This window comes from Symsagittifera roscoffensis, chromosome 10 (assembly GCF_963678635.1).
Source record: "Symsagittifera roscoffensis chromosome 10, txSymRosc1.1, whole genome shotgun sequence".
In the NCBI taxonomy this organism is placed as follows: domain Eukaryota; kingdom Metazoa; phylum Xenacoelomorpha; order Acoela; family Convolutidae; genus Symsagittifera; species Symsagittifera roscoffensis.
This window is the reverse complement of record NC_087071.1, coordinates 45,193,759-45,212,631: the sequence shown is the minus strand read 5'-3', so window position 1 is coordinate 45,212,631 and position 18,873 is coordinate 45,193,759. Positions and strand designations below refer to the sequence as shown.

The window sequence follows — 18,873 nt, the reverse complement described above, 5'->3', positions numbered from 1 at the left end:
TTCTTCACAAGTCGGAACAATAATAGCACTGCATCTTTTTTCCAAGCTCCTTTCTAAATTCATTTTTGTCTATCATAACCAAAAGGGCGGCTTTTTCGCGTGTCACACGTGACTTATTGTATAGAGCATCGCCATGTAGAATAAGTAAAGGCAAAAGATAACTTCCTCTTGTCAAAACAGTTATTAAAGTTTCCTTAATTTCAATGTACTTTTCAAACCATTTTAGTTCACGTGTAAACGAGAAATAGTCCAGTCAAATTCATTGCTACAAAACCTTTGAAGCTTACAAAATAATAACAAATCTCATAAAATAACATTATACAGAGCTTGACAACCGATTAACTGAGTCTTTGGTTTTTGGCTTTTGGCGAATTGACCAGAGTATATTGTTCGTGCTAGAGCGAACTTGTCAAGAAGGTGGGTAGCCTTGGTCGTAAAGAAATACGTCTATAAAAGTATCAAATTTGACAATTTGTTTGTTTTATAATATACATCGATCATTTCCACAATTATAATCTGAACTAATTGAAAATTATGATTGATATTAGGATTAGAATTACAATTTTAAAAATTCTTTTGGCTTAGCGTTTCTTGATGATTGAATTTTACCGAAGATTTGATGCAAAAAAGACTATATAGTTCTCCAGGTATTATAATGAATTGCAACAATGCCATTAAATTTCAAATAAGACTGCTCGTATAACAAGGCAAAGTGTTGAATGTTTTGACTGCTCTTTAAGGTCCTTAGGGTTTGCTTAAATGAAAAACTGACAAAAAATCAAAGGAAAAGAAATTATTGAGTTTGTACCCCACGCGTTAAAATGAGCTACAAATAGATGTATTGGGCGCCTGTGTTAATAATAGGACCAAATAGTTTGTTCCAATTCAATTTGGATTATATTTTTCCGCCGCTTACGCGTGTAAAAAGAAAGCAAAATAATCGCTATCTATAACTATCAAAATTTATTGCGAGGCATACTTTTGCTTTCAGATGATCGGATGATCCGAAAAATGAAAAGACATGTCACATTTAGAGATTTATTTTGGAACGCAGAGTTAAAAAATTTTATCAAACAAAGTTGTGTTATGATTCAGTTCTGACCAAAAAAAAGTTATAATCTATTATAAACATTTTAAGAAGGTTTTCTTTGATAGTTATAATCAATTACAACTAATTTCAATTGTTATAAGAATTCTGAAAAAAAATTGTGATTATATTTGATTAAAAAATGTTTAAAATCAAAAATTGGCAATTGAGAAGAAAAATAAAACGATTAAAAACAATTATAATTGCAGCATTATCGATTCGTACTTGGCAATTTGTACTTTGGTTTTTTTTCAACGTGTTCGGTTTGGAGCAAAAACACTTCTGACATCATGAAAATTATCAAAATAATAAACCTTTGATCTATGGAAAAAATTCACTTCATCGTACAGTTCAAAGGCTGAAAAAATTTTACGAATAAGGTATTTTCAAATCAAAATTACTCTGTTTTGAGCGGCTTTCAAGGCTTATCCAGAGCTATAAAAAAGAGATTCCCTTGCCTCAAAACAAACATATATCATCAACAAGACTGCTTGTCTATCAAGGAACAGCCCTGAATAATCCGATTGTCCTTTTAACCATACCGAACAATTTTTTTTAAAAAAATAGAAATCCTATAAATTTTGGACAAGGTCAAAGAACAAGTGTGGAAATTTGAGTCGTACAAAATTAATACGACCGATTAGCTAGCCTCAGTTAAATTCGGAACAATTTTTTTTGTACAGGAAAATTTGCCACGCAAAAATGATTCGCCTTACGTTTGCCGCATTATGAATAAACTCTTCAAAGCTAGCATAACTCTTCTCAAAGAATAGCCAAATTGGCAATTTTCAAACTCCCAAAACTTTGCAACTTATGATCGGAGGAGACATATTTTTTCTACTTTCGATTTCAGGGAGTAAATAAATTCAAGGAAACCTAAAATTTTTTTGTTAAAACTATTATTTCGATCGCTGAAAATTGACTGAATAAAAAAACCACACCAGGAAAAAGTATTCTTTTATTTCTAAAGTCGCAATAAAAAAAATACTTTTCGCATCGGGGCGAAGCCCTGAAATTTTTTACTGCCTCTTTAAAAAGGCAGTAAAATGGAGCAGTGTTTGCCTAAAATAACTGATGAAAATTTAAAATAACTAATTTTTTTGTTAATTTTGAGCTTTTTGTAACCCTTCACGCCATATAAATTTCAAAGCGATAGACTTCGCTGCTAGTAACGCAGCAAATTCAGACTACTTCAACCAATTTGGACCTTTTTTAGAGTGATTAAATCTCCGTCACTTCAATAGTGCGAAAAATATCACGCGTTAATTGACCAAATCAGCAAGCTTCAAAACCCCATAAGTTTACAAAAAGATGATCATTGATGAAGTGTTTCTTTTGAAATTTGAGCTAAGGACAGCAAAGCATTTTGGCTGATATAAAAATTTTTGTCAAAAAATGCTAGAAAAAACCACAACCAATATAAATACTTCGTCACAATAAATTATTAAGAGTAAACTTCATCATGAAGTAAATTTATAGGGTCTTTTAGGTTTTTGATAGTGGCTGCAACAATTATTTCTAAAAAGTTAGCACTTTTGAGAACAATTGTATTGAAAGTTCTGATTTTTTAGATTAATTTAGACCACCGTCACATCTTCCTGAAGCTTATAAAATGTCTTAAAAATGTAGCCTAAGAACTGTTTTTCCATTAGGTATAAATCTTTGAAAAGTAATTGCAAAAAAAATCACTTCAAAAAAAAAACGATTCAATGGTTTACAACAAAAATAAAGAAGGTTTTCTTAACTATTATCCCTATGGTTATGGCATTTTTTAGAGAAAAGCCGCTCTTATCATGAAATATTTCAATAAAGAATTAAGTTAAGTTTATTCTAAAAAATTGCGTCTTGAAAAAAAACTACATCTTGTTCAGATTCTTTCTCGAATTAGAAGAGAATTACCGCAAAGTTTTTGTATATTTCCAACGGGTTTTTAACTATAGAAGAAAACTTCAACAAACTACTCATATCAGGCCAAAGCCCTGATTGTTCCGGCTGTCTTTTAGGACCTATGAAGCAGTGTTCATTTCAAAAAGTGATAAAATTTTCAAAAACAATCAAATAAAATTTATAAAAACTTTCAATTTTTTTTAAAAACATCTCTCCAAACATCTTAAAAAGTACAAAGTGATAAAAATTGCTCCTAGTAACGTTGAAAAAAATACAAATGAAGCCTGTTTCAGCCACATTGGAACGATTTCTATGAGGGAATAAATCTCTGCTCACTCGTTAATAGCGCGAAATAAATCGCGCGCTTATTGTCCTAAATTCGCCATATTGGCAATTTTTAAGCACAGAATTTTATGAAATTGATCACAGATAAATATCATTTTATATTTGAGCTCAAGGCAACAATATTTTTTGGCTGATATAAAAAAATCCATCAAAAAATTCTTTGGTAAAAAGTCGAAACTTTGTTAAAAAGTCTGAAGAAAAAAAAACGAGCAGAAATATTTCGTAACTTTCGTTACGAAAGTCGGATCAATAACTTTCAGTTGTTGCTTCTACTAAAAAATGCTCATCGCAGAAAATTTGACCAAAAAAAAATAGCTGGAATGACCGTTCATTACTTTTCTAAAAAAAAATGGCAAAACTCTTTTTTTTTCATTCAATGTTTAATTTGGTGGCATCATTCTGGACAACATGCATCTAGTTTTCATTTGTTTTCGGTTTCCAGAGCAAAGTGTTTTTTAAGAGCGGACTCTCGCGCATTTATTAAATGTCAAAATAACCACAAATAATTTTCGGTCTTTGTTTGAAATTATGGAGCGGCTTTTTCTTTTCACCACAGCCATCAAACATGTTTTTTGATAGATCTTTTGTGATATATCACCTGCTAAGAACGGACGATCAGATTGGTTTATTCAGATTAAGGCGATGGACTGGTTAACTGTTTACGGCTGTCAATCTTTTATGACCGAAAGACGAGGAACATTTCAGTCAAGATGTCTTTCAGTAAAAAAAGCTTTGAGTAATTTCTTATTCGCCTCCGATTTCATTTTTTCGGTATAAAAGAAAAGACAAAACAAGGCTTCTTTCCAAATCTTCCCTCTCTTTTTTTTTTAAATTTTCGATGTTGTTATTTTTTTACGGGTTTTTATGGCCAAACGCCTGAAGTTATGATGTGATGCTTGAAGAACAATCTGTTCTTAATTGTTAGTTTGTTCACTATACTATGAGGGAATAAATCTCTGCTCACTCGTTAATAGCGCGAAATAAATCGCGCGCTTATTGTCCTAAATTCGCCATATTGGCAATTTTTAAGCACAGAATTTTATGAAATTGATCACAGATAAATATCATTTTATATTTGAGCTCAAGGCAACAATATTTTTTGGCTGATATAAAAAAATCCATCAAAAAATTCTTTGTTAAAAAGTCGAAACTTTGTTAAAAAGTCTGAAGAAAAAAAAACGAGCAGAAATATTTCGTAACTTTCGTTACGAAAGTCGGATCAATATTTTTCAGTTGTTGCTTCTACTAAAAAATGCTCATCGCAGAAAATTTGACCAAAAAAAATAGCTGGAATGACCGTTCATTACTTTTCTAAAAAAAATGGCAAAACTTTTTTTTTTCATTCAATGTTTAATTTGGTGGCATCATTCTGGACAACATGCATCTAGTTTTCATTTGTTTTCGGTTTCCAGAGCAAAGTGTTTTTTAAGAGCGGACTCTCGCGCATTTATTAAATGTCAAAATAACCACAAATAATTTTCGGTCTTTGTTTGAAATTATGGAGCGGCTTTTTCTTTTCACCACAGCCATCAAACATGTTTTTTGATAGATCTTTTGTGATATATCACCTGCTAAGAACGGACGATCAGATTGGTTTATTCAGATTAAGGCGATGGACTGGTTAACTGTTTACGGCTGTCAATCTTTTATGACCGAAAGACGAGGAACATTTCAGTCAAGATGTCTTTCAGTAAAAAAAGCTTTGAGTAATTTCTTATTCGCCTCCGATTTCATTTTTTCGGTATAAAAGAAAAGACAAAACAAGGCTTCTTTCCAAATCTTCCCTCTCTTTTTTTTTTAAATTTTCGATGTTATTTTTTTACGGGTTTTTATGGCCAAACGCCTGAAGTTATGATGTGATGCTTGAAGAACAATCTGTTCTTAATTGTTAGTTTGTTCACTATACCAAGTTTTCTTGCATTACGACAATATGAAAAAAAAACTTTTCCATATTGAAAGTCTACCGTGGTGAAAGTGGAAAGAGCCCAAAACACATTGAAAATTGATCAAAATTGGCATTCGATGTAGCTTGCAGACAAAACAAAAGTTCATTAAAATAGAAATGTTTTTGTTTTCACGCTACCAGGGGCGGATCTAGGATTTTCTTAAAGGGGGAGGGGGGCGGTTTTTCAAAAAAAAATTCAAATTTAGTCGACCTTTTTTTTTAGGTCGATCAGATTGATTTTCCGAGCTCTCGCAAAGCAATACAAAGACCCTGTTTTGGCAAAATTTTCTGCGCCGCAGGCAAAGTTTTGAAAAAACTGGCCAAAAAAAGGCGCTTCCAAGGCGCCTTTACAAAAACTTTATGGTCCGTCACCAAAAATGGATATCCCAAATTAAATGTACAAATTGATCAGTACAAAGGGTAGACCCTTTGGGTCGGCCAGGGGTCAAATCCCCGAGAGAGAGAGAGAGGCGTCCGCCCCCCGCCCTTCCTAAATCCGCCCCTGCACGCTACTCAATTCTCTAAATGCTTAAGATAAGATTTCGGTTTGCCTTGCCTCGATCGAAGTCAAAAGTTACATACATTACTTGAAGACAAAAATCCTAATATCGAAAAAAAATTCCAAAAAACTTGCAAAAATTAGACAAAGATAGTTTTGAACCCTTATGGAACTTTGAACCCTTTTGGATAGAAATTAATTTGAAATCAATTTAACAATCACATGAAACTTCTTTTAATAAAAATTTCAACAAAAAACTCTGTATACTGGGGACTTAGACAAAAATGTACCAAATGGAAGAACTAATGGGCAATTTAGAGCTGGAATTCTCGAGGGAGGCACATTCCCTCGCTATGGTTGCTTCTATGTTTTACTTATGCTTCCAATGAATTTGCGGCATTATTGACTTGAAAAATGTTCATCCGATGCTTAAATGTCAACTCTAATTATGTAATAAATCAGAACAAGGTGTATGAACATTTATTATTACATAATAATTATGTAATCTTTGTTCTAGTTCTTCTGCTGATGTTTGCGACTGACCGAGTGGCTGAGATGTGTCACTGTCAGTACAATTTCTTCACTGCTGACCTCACCAACTCATGCGAAATGCACGTGCTCAGATCAAACGCAGAGAGGTTCGAACCCCGCATTTAAATTTTTTTGCTGTAACAACTCTACGAATAGGAAACTATTGTCACTGGTTAAACCTAAGAATAATTTTTTTGAGTTTTTTTTCAAAAAGAGAAAATCAAAAACTATAAGATAGAAGGCTCTCAGAAACTTGAATATTCTTGATCAACCCCTCCCACATCAAACAATGAAAACCCACTATACTTCAATAATGAAAATTGAAAACAAAAAAATTACCATTAACTTGACTTGAGTTTATTTACAAACGCAGCAAATTATATGACTATATCTGGCTTTTCTTATTTTTTGAGTGGTTGAACCAAAGAGCTGCTTGACGACATGTTTTTCAGATATCTGAAGGTGATAGACCCCGAAACCCACCAGTTGATGATAGGTCTAATCCAGGATGGATTATATGACATGAGCTTGTTTGTGGAGACATCTTTCCTCTATTTTCAGGGTAAGAGCAAGCTCTAACCTTCAGTTCTATCTTCCCGAGTGGAAAAATGCTACTCATACAATTTTCATTTATGAAAAAACGCTTACCATACAAATTTCATAGAGTACAGAGAAACGCATGAAAAGTCTATGAGTATTTGTTTTTCATGTATGCAAATTGTGATTAGAACTTTTCATTAAAAAAATTTCATACTTTTTAATTAGTTTTTTCTCCATAACTTTCCATCTTTCCATCTTTTTTGTGCCAGCTTCATTACGAGGCCAAAGGCAGCGGATTCGAGGCAGCGGATTCTGCAACAGGCAAAAATTAGATTTGCCGCGGAATCCGCAACGTTGCTATTTTTCTTTGATCTTCTCTGCTGTTTTGGATTTCACGGGCAAATAGCTAAAAACTGTGATGCTCAAAATTGTTCGAAAAACCGGCAATTTTGCGGAATCCGCAACAAAATTTGTGGAATCCATGAACAAATAATAGTATATATGTTTAGTAAACGTAAGTTGTCGCGGATTTCGCAACTGTAAATGGAATTTGCTAATTGTGAGCGGAATCCGCAAACTGTAAGCGGATTCCGCAAACTGAAAGCGGAATCCGCATAAGTTTCCGGAATCCACTTAGATTTGCAGAATCCGCTTGCATTTGCGGAATACGGATCAACTACTTATATTCGCTCGTTGCGGAGTCCGCATTAAAATCAATGTGCCGACAAAATCTACGTTACAGCTATTTGTACCCGGAATCCACTGAAATTTTGTAAGTGGAATCAACTTAAATTTTGGAACATGTTTAAAGGTTTGTCACTGAAATCCAGGAACATACAGACACAAAACTGCGCACTAATCCAGCGCGCAGTTTGGCCTTGTAATGTTTAAGGAAACTAATGAGTTTTTTGTGCTCTGTTTATTTTTATTAATCCAGTACAAATTCGACTCTTCACTTAGCCGTTTCGGAATTTACTGATTCACTTTATATGGTACTGCTTTAATTTCGAAATCAAAATTTTTATTGGCTGTGATAATTTTTTTGCAATGTCCAAGTGAAGTAATTAAAAATTGAATTTCGTTTTTGATCACCTACTCGTGTCGAGTTTTTTGTCTTTCTATCAATTATAGATCAATTTTTAGTTTAAAAACTGATTTAGACATTTCTTAAGGCAATTATATCACGTATAGTATATTTTTTAATCGATTCTTCAAGCATATTAACCAAAATGGCACCACAAAGTAAATGAATTTTGCTTTGCTGTGAGTAAAGATTTTGCAAAATAAATGACTATGATAGCAAATGATGGATTTTCGAAAATTTTTGCAAAAATTATCATTAATTACCTTTGATCAAATTGTTTTTACCATATTATAATTCTTCCGATTTTAAAATTATCTACACAAAAAAACTTCAATTGAAAAAAAAACATTTTGAGAATTTCCTTGTTTGACCAAGTCAGGGCAAGTAAAGCCGTCAAATCTGGACAAAAAATCATCAATTGGAACTCAGAAAACTAATTTTTCAATTAAAAAAACGTTTTGTGAGGCTTTAAAAGTTTCTTATTCTAAGTTTTAAATTTTAATCAGAACCTCAATTGCTCAGCTAATAAACACAGCAATTTTCTAAAATTCTAATTTCGCTCTGAGGCACTGTGTGAGTCAAACCATTTTTGCAGAACCTGTTAAGTTTGAGAAATTTCTTGCAATCCGTATCCTCATTGGATTATATTGGATAAAAAGATTGAATTTGTCTAAAAAAGTGGAAAATAACAGATTATTACAATTAAAAATGAAATGTTTTGCTTTTATTTGATAAAGCAATAATGTTTATTGCAAATCAGTTATAACTGATTAACTTTCGTTATAAAAACATAAATCCATTTGAAATCATTGTTTTTCCACTTTATTGATATGCATTTTCTATGGACACAAAGTCGTTTGCAAAAATTAAACGAACGTTGGTTACCTGTTGTTTGATTTCAGTTTTTTCTGCGCAACTTTGATATTTGTTATTCAATTAGTCTTACTAAATTTTCTTCCACTCAACCATTTTTTCAAATTTATGAAGAAGAGAGACTTTGTGAAAGGTTTGGGGTGGACAATTTGACGTAAACAACAATTGTTTGTATATTTTAACTTTCAGAGGAAGTGCGTGCTTAAAAAATGCAGTTTTTTGATCTTTCGTTGAAAAAAACTCAAGGAAAAGTTAAAAAATATATGTATCTTGTCTATATGTAAATATATGGTCAAGAATTATAACTTCAAGGGGGGTTTAGAATGGAAACTTTTTGCAGTTTGAGAAAGTATAGGTGTAGAAATCGAGTGGACCATCTAATCGTTTTGCAAAACTTCCTCATTACTCATTGGATAAACGCATTTTTTGATACTTTCCCCCCCCCTTTGATACTCCCCCCTTTGATACTTTTTCAGAAATCCATTTTTGGCCGACCGACCCTAAAATTTTTCTAAAGGCGCCTTGGGCGCCAATATATACTAACTTTGAGGGGGAGCGCGCGCCAAAAAAACGCAAACGGCTTTTTTGACTGTTTTTTCAAAAATATGCCTGCGGTGCAGAAAGTTTAGCCAAAAGAGGGGCAAAACAGTGCTTTGGGAGAGCTCGAAAAACCAATTTGGTCGACCTAAAAAAAGGTCGTCAAAATTTTCGAACTTTTTTTGAAAATCCGCCCCCCCCCCCCCCCCTCGAGAAAATCCTAGATCCGCCCCTGTTCAAAATATATTCTTTTTTTGCCAGTTTTAAAAATCCTTTATTCATCACTTTTGTTGTAAATCCAATCCAAGTTGTTTTTTTTTCATTGGAGTGGGAAGGAACTTTGGATTCAGCTGTGTCTCTATTCAACTTTGATGTTGTTCTACCAAAAAAGTCGCCATTCATCTTGGCGCTCGCTTAAACTTCTTGACATTTAAAAGCCTTGTCCAGGCTTTTCTCTCATAAAATGGCGTCTAATGGCATTTTTCTCATTTGGTAAGGTCTATACTAAACCTCAAAAAAGCTCAATTTTCACCTGCTTTAAACATGCATTATTTAGTAAAATTTTGGTCAGGACACTTTTATTTCACTTGTGAGGCTTTTAAAACTAAATTAATGCGTTCAAATCGAAACCAAAGTTGATATCTTGTATTTCATGCTATGTATAAAGAATCTCGGAATTCGCGATGAAGTTAGTTATCGTTTACACTATACGTATAAAGTGAGGGGGGGGGGGGGCTTACAACTTGAAGTGTATTCATATCGGAAAAGTTCCCGTCATATTTATCTTTCATCTTTTGGGAATTTCCAATTGCGCGTCATGTATAAATTAAAGCATTTACTTAATAAAATTAGATTAAAGTGAGCGCCAGTTGTCTGGAAAAATGAAGTCTTCTGCCCGATTGCTACTTTTGGGTGGCTCCTTTATCTTTGAAAAGACCTTCAATTTCTTTATTTTTGATCACCCACCAGACTTAAATAATCTTCCAAATACCCCAATTCGATTAAAGATTCAGCTCCTGAAATATATCAGCTCGATTAAGGATGATTGAATAAAAACTGGACCTTGTCAATTATTCCCTACCCCCTCCCCCCAATGGTATCAATAATAGCGAATTTCCAATGAACTATAATGAACTATACTTCAAGTGTCATCATATCGGTTTTCTCCCCTTTTTCAGAAGAAAAAGTGTTGTGCTAACAAGATTCCAAATGGTAATCATCAAAACAATCATCATTAAAATTAGCGTAAATGTTTTTTTTCCCATTTTTTCCTTTTGAAAATAAAAAAAGTTTACTCTTTATCAAAGAAAACGCAGTCAAAAATATGAGTTGATTAATTACAAGTTCAACTACTATCTGACGTCAATACATGAGTAAAAATAGACAACAGAAAAAGCAATTGTTTGAAAAACGATAAAAACAATTTTTTTAAAGGCTAGGAGATTTGTTACCGTTCCACTGATGTATTTGTTTGTGAAATTAGCTTCTCGAAGTTATCTTTTTATTTCGGAACTCGTTTGAATACTTTAGGATGTCCTCTCAAATTACATAAATCATAATTTACAATTGGTTTGAAATAGTTGGTGCATGTAACTGGTTTGAAATAGTTGGTGCATGTAACTGGTTTGAAAACATTTTATTATTACATTGATGATTATAGATATATTAAAATCAGTACCGTGCTTTTATAGATATATTAAAATCAGGGGGGTAGTTGTTGGTCAAAATTTTCCAAAAAAGTGCCCTAAAGGCGCAAAAAATTTTTCAAAAAATGCGACCCTTATACTATTTTAGGAGAGCTTGGAAAAAGGAAAACCAAATTGGTCGACCTAAAAAAAAATTGGTGGACCTATTGGTCGCGCCACTGATTAAATTGAATGTCATGAAAGAAAATGTTTCTATTTCTCTATACTTTATATTTTTATCTGCTATTTTTTTTTATTGAAATTTAGTTTTGATCCTAATTAAAAAAACCATCTAATGCAATATTTTCAAAACAATTTGAGATTTAATACCATTCATGAACTTTTCAAACTGAGTTTTTTTTTTAAACTTAAGGAACTGAAACCGGAGATACACACACTTTTTAATGCCAATTTTTGTTCACTTGCATGCGAACTGAACAAAATTGTACAAGCCGAACAAAGAAATCGAACCATTCATCAGTGTTGGCTGAATTAATTTGGCCTGTTTTATGACAATATGTTTGCTCATGGGAGCTTTTATACCATTATAGACAATGGAAATGTATAGCTTGAAGGTACTTTCAACACGTTCCTGTCTCGTTGAATCTTCCCAGCTAGAACGACCGAGCCTAAAAGAAGCTTCTTGATTATCAAACATAAAATTTATTTTATGGACCACTTTCTATTCGGGTTTTGCTCTGAAATATTCCAAGGAGTGCTGCAAACCCATATATTTGAAGTAACGCAAATCACTGTAAAATTGACCCATTTTCATGCGTTTTTGAAGACACTTAACATCGTGGGAAAATATTCAATCAGAGATTGGGATCTACTGAACAATCCCCCTTTGATATCTACTGAAGAATTTCCACTCCTAAAAGTGAAAGCAGTAAATTAGCACCAGAACGTTCTATTTATAATCCAAAATCTGCTGCTTTCTGAATAGGATAGAATCTTCGAACAAGACTGCTCGTATCAGGGCAAAGCCTTGAATGATCCGACAGTCTTTTAAGGTCTATGGAGCACTAATATAATAAAAAAAAAAATGTAATGAAAAAAAATGAATTTTTTTGTAACATAATTTTAGATTTTATGTGAAAAGCATCCACCCACACGCAATATAAAGAACAAAGCGACATTCTGCTCCTAGTAACAAATCAGTTATGACAAATAAGGTTACTTCAACCAATTTGGAGCAATTTCTAAGACGAACTAAATCTCCGCTTATGCGTTAATAGCGCGAAATAAATCGCGCGTTAGTTATCCCAAATTGGCCATAATGGCAATCTTGAAACCCCCGCCCATAACTTTCCAAAAAATGATCAGAGGTGAAATACATTTTCAAATTTAAGCTCAGGACAATAATACCTTTTGAATGATATAAAAGAAATTCCTTCAAAAATGGCTACTTAAAAAGTCGAAATTTGTCTGAAGAAAAAAAACCACCCGAGCACAAATATTCCGTTACTTTTGTATCAAAAGTCGGAACAACAAATGAATCTACTTAACAATTACCCCCTTCTTGAAAGAAGAACAATTGTTTAGTAGATCCAGGGATTTTAGTGCGTTTTTTTGTAAATAAAAGCATGAAACTACCGCAAAAAACGAAAAAAAAAGACTTTCCGGCCAGCATTTAACTTTCCAAACAGGAATAAAAATGATTTAGGGGTAGATATCGAAACAAAACAGTATAGTACTAAATTACTTGCTTATCTGTAGGAATTCGGAAGAAAACTACTGAATATTTGTGCGCGATATAGAGTTTCAAAATAATTGGAAAAATAAAGATGCTCTGAGCTCAAAACTAAAAAGATTTTTCTGCAGTGACAACTTTCTGTAAAACTCAAAGGGTTTGAACTTTGCCAATTTGAGATAAACCAACAGAGCGAATTTTCAAATTTCTAATAGCATTTGAAAAATTTTGAAAATTGGCTTTTAAAATATATCCGTTGAGTATGCCAGTTTGCATGAGAGCAACTTTATCGTTCTAAATTATTCCCTACCAGATGAGAACAAGACTGCTCGTATTTTAGAGTGAAGTCCTAAAAGTTCCAACTGCACTTTAAGGCCTTTTTTCAAGTTTTTTTCAATGAAAAATTGACGAAAAAATGAGAAAAAAAACATAAAAAAGGTCTTCTTTTTAATTTGTTAGTTTATCCCCCAAACAAACTGCTGTAAGCTACAGAGGGATTCATTTTAGCGTCTTGATTTCTAATAATACGACCAAACGACTAGCCTCAATTCATTTTATTTTATGAACGCAATAATCCAACGCTTACACATGAGTAGTAGATTTTGGAGGTGATCAGGATGGCGGGGGAAAGGGAGGTGTGCGCGGTAGACCCTATGTTTTAACGTATGTTATAGATTTCCTGGTGTACCAAGCTAAGTCTTAAAATTGGTTATAGAGTCTGCAATATATGAAGATAGAAGATAGAAATGGTAAGTTTTCAATGTTAGTACCATTATAGGAAAATGGTAAGACAAATGGTATATTTTCTACCGGGCTCCCAACTGATCACCTGCATTATCTACTACTCGAGTGCTATAAAAATTCAACATAATGCTCGTTGTTCGTTCCAAGTTGGCCAAATTAGCTGTTTTTAAACCACCATAATTTTACGGACTGTATAATTTGTATGGTTCTACCAAAAAATCTCATATAAGAAGACAAAAATTGACTGAATAAAAAAACCACCACAGGCATAAACATTCCACGCTCTCTTCGAAAATTGGAACATAAAATGCCTGTTAAATTGGTGTAGTTTTTTTACTAGAGTTTAAGGCTGGCGACGCTTCCTCTTCCCCTCCCTCAGGAACTCGACCCTACTCACAAAGCAAGGAGTGCCCCCTTTTGACCTGTGCCTTTTTGATCTGTTTTTTTCTTTCAAAAAAGAGTTTTTGTAGTGTTCTGTGAGTGCTCGGAAAAAAATTTTAGTAGTCCTAAATAAGATCAACAAAATTTTTGAAAAATTAATGGAAATTCTTCCTCCTCCCTTCGACAAAACCCTATACCCGCCACTGACTTCAAATAAAAAAAAGGGCATACAATTGGCTGTCAAAACTTTACGAACCTCAACAACCACCAGCTAGTTACTGCCACAAGACATTGCCGCGCAAACTTATAAATCAAATGTATGGTTGACAAGAAAAAAAAACCCTACAAATTTAAAACTAACCAACAATTGAGCACTAATTTTTGCAATAATTTGGAAATTTTTTGCCGACGAATTCTGATATCTTTTGCATTTTTTAGCTATCAAGCTTACTTAATATGAACTTGTATCATTGATCTTGTATCGAAAAGAGATAAATGCTCAAAAATTTTTTGAGCATCGGTCTCTGTTTGTTCTCTTTCATAGGTAGAAAGTAACATAATACATGTTTTTTTTTGTTATCAGAAAAAAGTGTCGATCTCATGAGTTCAATTTTAAAAAGATGTTTCTCATTCAATCATTATTAGTGAAAGATGGCGCTTTGAAAACTATCAATTTGGCCGACTTTTGATAATTAAACACCAAGCGATGAAAAATCCTTCCAAATAAAATTAAACAAGACTATTTGTATCTAGTCACGAGAAACGCATTGTATACAAGAATTTACAGAAGTGGAAATTTCAAAAAAAATTATACAGTAATGTCATATTTTTCGAACAAAAACTAAATTAAAATTAATTAACTGGAAGTCAGAAATCATTCACAAACTTCCCTGATACAATGTTTCTCTTTAGGCCCATCCATCAAGTAAGTTGTATCTAGTCACGAGAAACGCATTGTATACATGAAGTTATAGAAGTGAAAAAGAAATTTCAAAAAATATATGTATTTTTATGTCATATTTTTCAAACAAAAACTAAATTAAATTTTTTTAACTGGAAGTCAGAAAATATTCCCAAACTTTCGCTGTTAATAATAATAATAATAAATTGTTTGCAAATTAGATTTCATTCATTGTAAAAGTTGCTGCATTTACAACCAAGCGAAATCTCATTGCGAGAACGCCATGTAACTATGCAGTCCCTTTTCAGGCGCCTCTGTTACAATGTTTCTATTTAGGGCCATCCAACTGGCACAAGTTGGAAGTGTTGAAAGTAGACTGCGACCTGGAGCAGAATCTGAACGGGACTACAAACTTGACCTTCGAGAGCAAACCAATCGTGGAGTACCTCTTCCTACCCTCCTGGAAAGAATTCATGTCTCTGCCAGAGTAAGTTTGTTTTGGTCAGGTAAAATCATGCTGGCCCTGTCAACGCTCTCTCTCTCTCTCTCTCTCTCTCTCCCTCTCTCCTCTAAAGTTTTTTTTTGTATTACAACCGTGAGAAGAATTTCGAGTATTTTTTGATGTTGAATCGATAATGTTAATGCAATATCTGACATTAGGTACCCACATTGAAGTTCCATGGATAGATAAAAACTGATTAACATTGAGTTTTATTGTCATTGTGGAAAAAATGAAAAAAATAAAAAGTGAACAAGACTGCTCGTATCAGGGCAAAGCCCTGAATATTCCTACTGCTTTTTAAGGTCTATGGAGCAGTAATCATATGAACAAATAAATTTAAACAAACTTTTTTAATTGAGATTTGATTTGTTTGTTAAAATCATCCCCCCACACGCCAAATATAGTACAAAGTGATAGATTTTGCTCCTTGTTACAAATAAATTATAATAAAGAGGCGTCCTTCAACCAACTTCGAACAATTTCTACGACGCATTAGATCTTCCGCTAACGCGTTAATAGCGCAAAAGTGGCTACGTAAAACCTAATGTTGACACTTTTGATTTCAAAATAATATGTAACTGTAGAAATTTATACTATTTTCAACATAAACTTCCCGGGTTAAAATGCTCGATTTATGTTTCGATGTTCTCCACCGAATTTCAGTATGTTTCGTTTAGGGAAGATGAAAACTGTTATTTTGGTTCGAGATTGGGGTTTGAAACCAATTAATTAGGTATTTTATACGCAGCGCTGATTCACTTTATTCAAACTAAATTTAGAGAGGATAATATTAACTTGATCCTATCATTCGATGAAAGTCCAAAGTAATGTTCAATCTCTACTTCTAAATGGCAGAAAGAAGACCGGCCGATCATCATCATTTAGTTGAGTAATATTGATATAAATCGATCCAAATTGAAGTTATAAATTATAATCCTTGTTTTTTATATTCATTTTATACAGCTTAAATACCGATTTCTTTACCTGTTTAACTATCAAATAAATGTTGTAAACTTAAAAAAACTATTAAAAAACTCTTCAGTTGGTTTTTAGTGCTTAAATATGAAGTGAAAAAAAGCTATAAGAAGAATTCCATGCGGTTATCTGGCACGGAAAGTTTTTTGCTCTTTTTCAAAACTCTAGTTTTTTGCTCTAGTTTTTTTTGTTGAATCGATTTACAAAATTGCGCTGAAATGTCTTCAGTTTTTATCACCGCGGGAACTCTTTGATAACAATTTTTATATTGTCCCTTTGAAAGTTTAGTGTTTGCGGTACACAACTCCCCTCTAGTAGCTGTAGATTTATGAAGCACTGACGGAGATTTTTCTTGAATACAAATCTCTGCGCAACCTTTGGAACAAAAGAATTATTTAAAACATTCTGAAAAGAGTTTGAGGCGACATATTGATCTTCTTAGGACCACATAAAATTGATTTATATAATTTTTTTGAGTATTGGGCGTTTTTTAAATATCTTGCGAAATTTCAAATCAATAAAAAACCAGTTTGTAGAGACAAGAAAATTAATTTTATGAAAAACCGTTGAAGCCTTTTGTAAATTGATTTTTTTTGTCAACAAATGGGCTTTATCCGATCAATTTCTAAACTATCGAAACTGTAATGAAGTTAAACTGTAATACAGTTGATGTAAATCCGTCATAATCTTAATTTTGTCAATGCGGGAAAGTTCTGTTTGAAAGGCTGGTATGATTTCTTGCATTTCATTGCTTTCAACTTTATCTATGGTTTGGTCGGCTTAAATTGACGGCAACCCAAAGAAAGTGAAATGATTTTTAATTTAAAACAAAACTTTATATCGATGTCCAAGTTCTTGCCTTTTTCCGCTAATTCGTTGATGAAGTTATCGTATTCAAATTTCAGCTGCAAATTAATCATAAAGTGAGCAAAAGTTTGCGATCTCTTGTTTTTTCTGCAAAGAACCATAAACTAAGTACGCAATTCAAAGTTGATCAGGAAAAATTAATTTACTTTTGTATAAGCTGCAAAATATGACCTGAAAATTGCTCTCAGCAATTTTCAACTTTTTGTTCGTGTTTTAATCAAACTTTGTCGATACTTTTGCATCTCACAGAAACATTTGTTCATACACTCATTAGCATAAATATCTTGTTCAACAATTTGCATATTTGTAATTCGCGAAGTTTGCTGAACCATTCCCGCAGGCTCAAATTTTGACCGAAAACGAGACAATGTGTTCAACCTTAGGCTCGAGAAGAATTTGGAGTATTTTTTGATGTTGAATCAATAATATTAATGCAATATCTGACATTAGGAACTCACATTGAAGTTCCATGGATAGATAAAAACTGATTAACATTGAGTTTTATTGTCATATGGAAAAAAAAATAAAAAAATAAAAGGTGAACAAGACTGCTCGTATGAGGGCGAAGCCCTGAATGTTCCGACTGCCTTTTATGGTCTATAGAGCAGTATTCATATGAACAAATAAAATGAAACAAGACTGCTCGTATCAGGGCAACGCCCTGATAGATTCGACTGTCTTTTAACGTTTATGGAGCAGTAATAACATAAACAACATAAAAAAAAATTAAATTAAATAAAATAAAATGAATTTTTTTTCTAAAGTTTGAAAATTTTTTCTATAAAAATCATCCCCCGACACGCCATATGAAGTACAAAACAATAGACTCTGCTCCTTGTAACAAAACATTTATGGCAAATAAGCTTTTTTCAACCAATTTGGAACGATTTCTAGGACGGATTAAATCTGCGCTTACGCGTTAATAACGCGAATTATATCGCGCGCTAATTGTCCCAAATTGGTCAAATTGGCCAAAATGGCAATATTTAAACCCTCATAACTTTACGAAAAACAATCACAGGTGAAAAATCTTTTCAAATTTAAGCTCAAGACAACAATAGCTTTCGAATGATATTAAAAAATTCCGTCAAAAAAGGCTAGTTAAAAATTCAAATTTTGTCTGTAGAAAAAAAAAACCACCCGAGCACAAAACTTCCGTTACTTTCGTATCGAAAATCGGAACAATAAAATAAAACGAATGTTTTCTAAATTGAGGTTTGATTTAATCGTGAAAATCATCCCCCCACACGCAAAATATAGTACAAAGTGAAAGATTTCGCTCCTTGTTACAAATAAATTATAATAAAGAGGCTTCCTTCAACCAACTTGGAACGATTTCTAAGACGCATTAGATCTTCCGCTAACGCGTTAACAGCTAAGTAAAAATTCGAATTTTGTCTGAAGAAAAAAGTACCACCCCGTGCGCAATCATTCCGTTTATATCGTAACAAAAGCCGGAACGAAAAAGTTCAACTATTAAAAAAATCTATCTGCTATGATTAAAGCATTAAAATTCAATGAAAAACAATTATAATCGATTATTTTTATAGATAAAGACATTGAAAATCCACTAAAATTTTTTTCTTATTTTTGTGATATGATGTTTAACGCACACAATTTTGTAAACACATTTTATACACATTTTAGTTGCTATATTGTGTAAAAGCCTTTTTATTTTTATAATTTAGAAAGTAGGCCAAAAAGTGGAAAAAAACATTCTAATTGAATCCAAATGCTTCATAATTAAATCTGATCTGCTGGAAAAAAGTCAACGAAGTTTTTAGGTGTTGACCATCC

The 18,873-nt window shown here is 32.8% G+C and overlaps 1 protein-coding gene across 2 annotated transcripts in view; it reads left to right on the top strand.

The window, feature by feature from the left end:
- Positions 1–18,873, top strand: part of LOC134855622 (proton-activated chloride channel-like) — an 83,075-nt gene that overhangs the window by 47,159 nt on the left and 17,043 nt on the right. For both annotated transcript variants that reach the window (XM_063872165.1, XM_063872164.1), the window contains 3 exons: positions 6,281–6,401; positions 6,747–6,856; positions 15,069–15,219. In XM_063872165.1, coding sequence (XP_063728235.1) covers positions 6,281–6,401; positions 6,747–6,856; positions 15,069–15,219 — 382 coding nt within the window. The remainder of the gene's footprint in view (positions 1–6,280; positions 6,402–6,746; positions 6,857–15,068; positions 15,220–18,873) is intronic.